Here is a 9,458-nt window from a genome sequence, read left to right on the forward strand (position 1 = left end):
TGATAAACCAAAATGCCATCGATTAATTCGATATATGTCGAAATATCACAAATATACCGACACGAAAGTTTGTCATTCTCCTCGTATTAGCCAAGAGTCAAAAATCAGAGACTCGTTTCCCTCTTTTAACCGTTGATTAAGTAATTAATTAATTAAAAAAATCCACGTAAGCAAAGTTTTTCAATATTTTCAAAATAATTTCCCCTTCCTCATTTCCCTCTCTCTTCTTCACTCAAAACCCTAAAATTGAAAAGAGAATAGATCTCAAGAAATGATACAAGATCTATTCGGATCAGTTCGTAGATCATTAGTATTCAGAAGTCCAGATAATAATAATAATAAAGAAAATGAAGAAGAAGGAGAAGGTTTGGGTTTTGGTTTAGTTGATAAGATCGGTTCTGCTATTCGTAAATCTCGTGTCGGCATTTTCAATTCCTATAATCATCGTCCTAGTAATCTCCCTCTTCCTTCTTCTTCTCATTCTCCACCTATTAATAGTCAAAATAAGAAAAACAATAGTAGTAGTACTAGTTCGAATACTCCTTCTTCGATTCGATGGAGGAAAGGGGAGTTGATTGGTTGTGGTGCTTTTGGTCGTGTTTATATGGGGATGAATCTTGATTCTGGAGAGCTTCTTGCTGTTAAACAGGTCTGTTTGTCTTTCTTCCTTCAAGTTTTATTTCTTGTGATTGATACTGATTAATTATCTTTTTTTGTAGGTTTTGATTGCTGCTAATCATGCTTCAAAGGAGAAAGCACAGGTTTGAATTAGTGTTGTGCTCTTTGTGTGGAAATTTAAGATAAAGTATTCATTTTTAATAAATTTTAGTGAATTTTTAATAAGTAGGATCATGTAAGGGAGCTAGAGGAAGAAGTGAAGCTTCTTAAGAATCTGTCTCATGAAAATATTGTGGTAAGTATGTATGTGAGATCTCCTTTCTGTGATGACTGTGAATATGGGGGACTGTTACTTAACTACGTGTTTTGTTTATATCAGAGGTACTTGGGAACTACTAGGGAGGATGGGACATTAAATATTTTATTGGAATTTGTACCTGGAGGATCCATTTCATCATTACTTGGCAAATTTGGTTCCTTCCCTGAAGCTGTAAGTTGTTGTTGTTATTATTATTTGTGCCTTTGAAGAAGGGTTGCTTATCAGTATTATGTAAAGTTGTATGGAAGGTTTGTTCATATTGTTTTGTTGTAATTCATTGTTGAACAGGTAATAATAACGTTCACGAAACAGCTGTTGCTGGGGTTGGAGTATCTGCATAAGAATGGGATTATGCACAGGGATATCAAGGTAACTCTTTTTTTTTTTTTTTTTTTTCTTTTGTTGAAGAAATGTACTTATTAGATAAAAATGGTTACATATTCTCTTGTTTATTATTATTATTATTATTATTATTATTTTTTAAACTGATTGTTTGTGTTTTTCCACAATTCAGGGGGCAAACATTCTCGTAGATAATAGAGGAATCATCAAGCTTGCGGACTTTGGTGCATCTAAGAAAGTCGTCGAGTTGGTATAATTTTTATGTTTGGATTGCTATTTTCCATTTTTGAAATAAAATTCTTTTGGGGAATATCTTGTGGATCTGGCTTTTTTGTATTGTGTAGGCTACTATAACTGGTGCAAAGTCCATGAAGGGTACTCCATACTGGATGGCTCCCGAAGTTATTCTTCAGACTGGGCATAGCTTGTGAGTATTCCACTGTGCTTTGGCAACTTAAATATGTTTACGTTTTTAGAAATGTAAACAAAGAGGATTATACTCAAGCTACTGAAATCGCCTCAGCCTTTTATGTCCCTACTCCCTATCTTGTCACATTAAGCTGCCTATTTGAAGGTTTCAGCAAAAAGAAAGGAACTGGAGCACAAAACTAATGGCCTAATGGGGACTTGCTTGATTGCTTGTCTTAGAGATCAGCTGTTTTAGACTGAAAGACATGCTTAGACACCCCATTATCTCAAATAAACATATCTCATCCATGTTCATACATCAAAGATTGTTTTGGTGGTCTCACCCTCAAGTAGATGTTATATCCATAGTTGTCAAATCGTATATCGTATCATATATCATTTTTCATTTTTTGCATATCGTATCATGTATCGTATCGTGTATCGTAAGATACGACATTTTTAAAATTAATTAGAAAAAATATGTATATATGAGTTTTATATATATATGCAATAGATTCATACTTTGCAGGAAAGGGTATTAAGGATTGAAGAGTGAAGACTCATGGTTATAGTTTTATATGTGTTTGTGCATGTGTATGTAAGTTTTGCACAAAAATAGTCTTATCACACACTATAAAATGTCATCATTTTCAACCGCTAGGCCTAAATTAGTATTAGACATAAAAGGATAGGCTAGCTATTAGATGAGTAAGCTAGTTGTTGCTTTTGCATTACAGTTGTTGTTTATCATATCTTAAAACCTTAGATGGCTTTCTAAGGTTTAGAAATGAGAAGAAAAAACTAAATAAATCTTAAAAACTCATTTTCGAATAATTTTTTTAAATATTTCATGTGTTTGATTAGTATTGCTTGATAAGGAATGTATCGTGTATCGTATCATATCGTACGATACGCTCCCTGTATCGTGCGATACATAAAACTTTCGATACACTAGTGTGATACGTATTGATTTGCTTTCGATATGATACGTATTGTGTATCGTACGATATTAATAACTATGGTTATATCCATCAACTAAGAGTGCGTCATATGGCTCACCGTTAGCCATATCCCACGAGCAGTGGCGGAGTCAGGAAATTCCTGTAGGGGGCCTAGTGTGAAGTGCTAGGTGGGACCCATTTGAGGTAGTGATCGAATGACTTTCAGTACAGCCGGTGCTTCTTACTTTGCCTTTCTTCGGTTCAATTTTGGGTATGCTCACTCCAAACATTCTTTTAGAGCACGAAGACCACTATTTCCCAAGTACTGGGGAAACCAAGCCTTAGTCCACTATTTCCTGGCCTGGCCCAGAAATGACAGCATCGAATACAGAAATAGAGTCACCAGTGCAAACCAACCCTCTTCCTAGTGCCTAAGTGGGCCTGAATAGGTGGGCCTAAACAAGTTCTACTAATTTAGTTTTTGTCCCAAGTTCAAAGGGGGGGGGGCTATACCCTACCTGGCCTCCACATAGCCCTGCCCACGAGGATATGGAGTGAAGTTCCACCTGCTAAGGATCCAGTGCTCTAGTTATAAATAAGTGAAAATTGTAAGAGGAAGACACTCTTTGTTCAGAACTGCATATATACAACGGAAGTACTCTTTGTTCACATAGACATGGAGAGGTCAAGCAACATAATAATCAAGTGAGCGGAGTGAACGATCTAGGCTGGGGGATGTGGCCTAAAATTCTATTTGGTAGGTTTCTGTCTGTCGTCATTCTCTCTTCTTCGCCAAACATTCTTTATTCTCTCCAACATCTCTCTCTCCGCTCGGAACCCATCTCTCTCTCTCTCTCTCTCACTCCGCAGGTCCGCTCACTCCCACTGCTTTGCAGTATACTAGTACAGTTCCGCATGTCAACAATCTGATGGATCAAAATCACGATTACCCATAGTGGCCATCTATTAATTGGAGGGTGTTCATGATGATTGTGTTATGCATCACAATACACTTATTTCTGTCCTTAATCCAGTTGTTAAATTTATTTTATCGGAATTCTCTTGGTTTCTTCGGGTCGATTTCATTTTCCTGTACTAGATTTTTAGAATCTTAGAGAAAATCTATTATGTTGAAGATTGCTTCTTGTAACTTGCAATCAACGTCTGCTAAAACATAGATGCACTTTTATTTCCCTCCATGAAATCAATGCTGTTAACGCATGACAGTCTTGTGTGTCTGTCATCAGACTTTGAAATTCTTACTTGCAATTGAAAGAGAATCACATTTCCAAAGATACTGGCTATAGTTGTTAGAATTTTGAAGCATTATCTATCCACTATGAAGGTCTTATTTTTATCTAAATATTTTGTGATTCAATGTGGTCTATTAGAGATTAGCTTCCTGCGGTGGTACTTCTCAATGTCGAATTCATTGGGATTTGTGTTTTTCTTTGTTTTCTATTTACACATTTGAAGTTTTCTCATTGATATTATGCAACCAGCTCTGCCGATATTTGGAGTGTTGGATGTACGGTTATAGAGATGGCCACTGGAAAGCCTCCTTGGAGTCAGCAGTACCAAGAGGTATGTTGGCACTACTATCTATATCAATATATAACAAGTGGTGCCAGTTTCTATTCTAATCTGTATTTCCCCGTCAGTTAGTTTCTTGAGTTATTTAGCAATTAGTGTTTTATTAAATCTAGGACAATTAATTATCCTCTGCATACTAACATCCATGCTTGGTTTCAGGTTGCTGCTCTATTTCACATTGGGACTACAAAGTCTCATCCACCTATTCCTGATCATCTTTCGATGGAGGCAAAGGACTTCCTACTGAAATGTCTGCAAAAGTATAAATTCTTAATCTTCTGTATAAGTTTTTCCTTGTACTGCTATTAATTACGATATTATAATTTTCTTATCATAATACTAGTTACTACATATGGAGTTCATAATCTTATTTTCAGCTATCATTTGGTTAGTTCATAATCTTCACTTTGCACATGAAAATATTTCCCCGATGTGCAACTTTTGTCATGGTGGTTGTATATAAGGAGGACCTGTCTAGGACTTCTGTATTGGTGTTTAACATAAATACAAGATGCCTGAAGCCATGAAAAGAGTCATTGCCTTCATAATTGTTACCCTCCTGGTTACGTTGTTCGTAACCAGGAATCTCTTTTCACCTTAGAAAAATTATAATCCCGAAAAGAGCAGTAGCCACTATAGGATAACACATTGGAAACTTGGAGACACCTTGAGTACGTGTGGACTACCTAAACAGCCACATATATATTTCACCCCCTTAATTGGATACATCTTCAACTGTGACCCCATCTCATACACAATAAGAAGGATTGATAAAGTATGTGCATTTCATGGAATGCATAAGTAACACTAGACTTATATATTATTTGGTGGCAGCGTCCTCGCCGTTCCAGTATCCTAGCTTTTTAGGATTATCCTTTTTGCTGCGTCTGTAAGATATTGGGTGTGGTACTCCTATTTGTAAGCGTGCTTCCTAGCTATTCATGACACCTAGGATAGATACCTGAAGAATAAGTTTGAGATTACATCTGTAGAATATCAATACTGTAGGCCATAAGATTAATAAGATATAAACATTTTGTGTAGTATGTATTTATGTAATTAACATAGAACTATATAATTTTTCATTCCCGTCTCCTCGTTGTTCGAGGATCCTAGTTTTAAGATTCCTCTTTGGCCTTGTTCGTCACATATTGGATAAGACACTTGTATTTATAATGTCGTTCCTAGCTATTCGCAAAATGCAGATACCTATGAGCTATGAGAATAGATACACCATTCCTCACTGTTATAGTATCATAGTCCTAGCTGTTATGACTACGATATACTTACAGTTTTCTCATTTAAATTGAAAGGCTTTTAATGAAGAGTTGCATTTTCCACTCTTACTCTACTGACATATTGTGGTCGCAGGGAGCCAAACTTGAGGCCAGCTGCATCTGAACTTCTACAGGTGATTTATTATTTTTATAATATTCCTGTTTATTTAACCAAATTGACTTGCCCAGTTTACCAGTTGCAATATGGTTGCAACTTTGAATGTGCGAAAAGCGGATGTGACAAATAAATAGACTCCTGAGATAATAGTTGCGTGCTTTTTCTGATCAATTTAGTTATGTATTTACTGATTTCCTGATTTCCTGCAGCATCCCTTTGTTTCTGGTAAATCCACTGAAACTCATCCAGTGTTACGGACTGCATCCTTGGTTAGTATATACTAGTATATCACTCACACAGTAAGTCGTATCTGAGTTTCCTTTTGCTGATACCATAAATTTTACTACTTGCTTTTAGGAGAACTCTGGAAACGAGTTGTCAACATCTGGATCAAATAACTGGTAAGTATTGTGTCCAATGTCTTGGATACTTTTGCACGTTCCTACTTCCCTGGAATATTTGTTCATGAGTTCAGATGTTTTGATGTAGTGCTAGTCCTGTGGTCAGACCCAGGAAAACCTGCAGTGGTTTGAAGGATGTTTGTGACATGGGTGGTAGTAGTGTGCGGTGCTCAACTGTCTATCCTGAGAAGTTCTCAGAAGCTTTACCAATTTGGGGATCTAACAGCGACGATGACATGTGTCGGATAGATGATGATGATTTTGCATTGGCAGGGTCATTAAAATTCAATTCTGGATCAATGTCTGACGGCTTAAACAAGGTGCAAATCTGCTTCCATATACCATAAAGAACCTCTAGTTTTTGGCAGAAAAAGGAGGCTTTATCAGCTAACTGGTTTCATTTTCTTTGACTTGTTTGAATAGAGTTTTAATCCTATGTGCGAGCCCTCTGATGATTGGCCTTGCAAGTTTGATGCAAGTCCAGAACCAGAACGTGGAATGGACTCTGATCAACCAATTGATGGTGCTTCTGGAAGCTTTGGAACTCAAGGTAAGGTGGATAAAGACTTCACGTTTCCTTGTGAGCCATTAGTATCTGAAGATGACGATGAAGTTACAGAGTCGAAAATCAGAGCCTTCCTTGACGAGAAGGTATTGGTTTCTTTTGTTTTGTTTTTAGTTTTGTCTTTCCTGATCCCTTAACTAATCTATGTTGCATTGCCTTCTTGCAATGACTTTTGTGCTTGAAATGGAAAGTTATAACACTTTTGAATTGCTTTCAGGCTTTGGATCTAAAGAAGCTGCAAACACCTCTATATGAAGAGTTCTACAACAGTTTAAATGGCTCTAGTCCCTTGGCTGCTGTAATGAATGCACACAATGATAATTCTACAAATTATTTAAAGTTACCTCCCAAAAGCAGATCCCCCAGCAAGGTGACAGGTGGATCACCAATGATGGCGACAGATGCTATGATTTCCAGAAGTCCTGGGAGTAGTAGCAGGCGTGAGTCGAATATTGGTGGTACAGATATAAAAAGTTTACAGGATGTTCCCTTGCCACAGCTTAGTGAATGGAGAGGACTTCTTGATTCTCAACAACAACCAATAAATCCAAGGTTTGTTTAATTTGTTTTATCCTGCCTTTAATCTTCTGTCTAAATGAGATACTAAATGTGTGCATCTTCAGTGCAAGTTTTTCAGAGCGAACAAAGAAGTGGAAAGAAGAGCTTGACCAAGAGCTTGAGCGAAAACGAGGTAAGTTACTTGTTATCAATGAGATTTTTTTTAAGAGAGATATATGACAGGTTATTGAACCACTAGTTATCTATAAAGGGCTTAGTAGAATCAAGAACCTCAATCTGCGTAGATAAGTTTCGTGTGTGAGGCTTGGTTTGTTTATGTATAGGGTTCAGTAGACGAGTAAGTCCAGATGGTAATGTTCCGTTTTCGTCCAAGATACTTTTATAGTTTACAATCATTTAATATGATCTGAGGAAATGTGAAGAGTTGCGAGGGCGGTCCATAGGCTGCCACATGTACTGCTGCCGTCATTACTTTGTTAGGAAACTATATGACAATATCATATGTTATTTTCATATTTCAAATTCCTGATTGAGACTGTACTAGTAGATTACTGGTCAAAGAGTGGAAAAAAGTTATAAAAATTTGAAGAAAGGTTTGTCACACTGGCTTGGACTGGATACAAACTTTTCTCAACCCTAACGTGCTGAAGCAATTTAACTTGTTAGTTATCCATACGTTAATGATGCTAGTTGGTGTGTTTTGTCAACCCTAAGGCATTGAAGCAATTTAACTTGTTAGTTATCCATATGTTAATGATGCTAGTTGGTGTGTTTGTTCTGTTGCACCTTCTTTTCAAGGTTATGATAGATACATAATTGGTCTATGCAGAGTTGATGCGCCAGGCTGGTGTCGGAGGAAAGACCTTGTCTCCGAAAGATCGAGCTTTAACTCGGCAAAGATCACGGTTTGCATCCCCAGGAAAGTGAATGCACTTATACTTTTATCTTCATGTGCATATGAAGGTTTGTTCCTCGATCAAGAGAGTCCTATTGGTGTATGTAGCAATATTTTTGGTGCAGAAAGGTTTATGGTTTATGGTTACAGTGGCCTGCACGGAATGCAACATTCAGGTTCCTGGTTGTTGTTAAGCCTTAAGATTACTGAAAATTGAGTTTCACCCTTTGTATGATTTCCCTTTATACAGCTAAGCTTGTGTATGTTATCGCGAGTCTTGAAAATTTTTAAATGTGTTTTCTGGATATATATATATGTTTGGCCCGAGTTATAAAATGGATTTGATGTTGTACCGGCCATTCTTTTAAGGAATTAGTTTGGATTTCCATATATCCTGGAAATGTATGTAAATCGTAATGGGTTTTGTCGTTTTGATTCTTATTTTACAGATAATAAGGGAAATGACAGATAAGGGTAATCGATTGCTTATCTTTTGTAAAACAAAGGAATTTGTGTGAATTTATTTACGATATCAGTTATTGAACAACTGGCCCGCTGACAAAACCTTCCGAAAATTATTTTCCGTTTAAAAAGTATTCACAATTCACACTAGGTTACAGAATGAGCTGAACATAGGTTAATGGCTTCAAGCTCTATCAACTTGAACACGTAAGGTTTAAAACTTTGAAACTTGAAACACAACCCAACAGGCAACGAGTTGTACCCTAGATTCCCAGAATTAAATCTAGCCTAGCGAATGTACTTATACTTTGAAACTAGAAACAAAGGTCAAAGCAAGGAATCAAGCTAAAGAAAAAGCCCAAAATAGAAAACGACAGGCTGGTGTAGTGCAAAATCTGGAGCTGGATGCTGGCTTCTTTGTAAATTGTAATGCTGTCATCCTTAAAGCCCGTCGAAGCAACAGACCCAAACCAAACATACAATGCTACAAAGCAGAAGACTGGATCACTAGAAGAGTACGAGGGATTGGTGAAATCAAATGAGGAAGATGACCTGAGATTTCTACCAACTAGAAATACCCCGAATTAGTTAAAGGGTAACATTGAGAAATTGTGAAGAAAACTACCAAAGTAAGATTAATTTTAAATGAACAATGGGGAGAAATCACCTCTGGCAGATTTAAAAAAAGGGTGAACTAGTGTTACCCCTACTAGATAAGCCAATTAGGATTTCCCCCCACTAGATGGGAAATTAGGGTCTTCCCCCTAAATACACACAAAAAAAATTTCGGTCAACCCACTTTGACTTTTTTTTTGTGTGTATTTAGGGGGAGACCCTAATTTCCCATCTAGGGGGAAATTCTAATTGGCTCATCTAGTGGAGGGTAATACTAGTTAACCCTTAAAAAAAAAACACACATAATGGCGGCCTACCTTTTAAAAGGAATGTTAGGGGGATGAATAAATTTCTAAAGCTAAAGAAATATGTAAGTTCAGTATGC

The 9,458-nt window shown here is 36.8% G+C and overlaps 1 protein-coding gene across 1 annotated transcript; it reads left to right on the forward strand.

The window, feature by feature from the left end:
- Positions 1-187: 187 nt before the first annotated feature.
- LOC147517968 (mitogen-activated protein kinase kinase kinase NPK1-like) lies at positions 188-8,348 on the forward strand. Its single transcript, XM_086589987.1, has 17 exons — positions 188-649; positions 720-761; positions 848-913; positions 998-1,108; positions 1,226-1,306; positions 1,452-1,529; positions 1,624-1,706; positions 4,131-4,212; positions 4,381-4,481; positions 5,593-5,632; positions 5,826-5,885; positions 5,974-6,017; positions 6,106-6,337; positions 6,441-6,668; positions 6,800-7,134; positions 7,206-7,273; positions 7,931-8,348. The coding sequence occupies exons 1-17, from the start codon at positions 272-274 to the stop codon at positions 8,026-8,028; spliced, it is 2,127 nt and encodes a 708-aa protein (XP_086446113.1). The 5' UTR covers positions 188-271; the 3' UTR covers positions 8,029-8,348.
- The last annotated feature ends 1,110 nt before the right edge of the window (positions 8,349-9,458 follow it).

Source organism: Coptis chinensis, chromosome 2, assembly GCF_015680905.1.
Source record: "Coptis chinensis isolate HL-2020 chromosome 2, ASM1568090v1, whole genome shotgun sequence".
In the NCBI taxonomy this organism is placed as follows: domain Eukaryota; kingdom Viridiplantae; phylum Streptophyta; class Magnoliopsida; order Ranunculales; family Ranunculaceae; genus Coptis; species Coptis chinensis.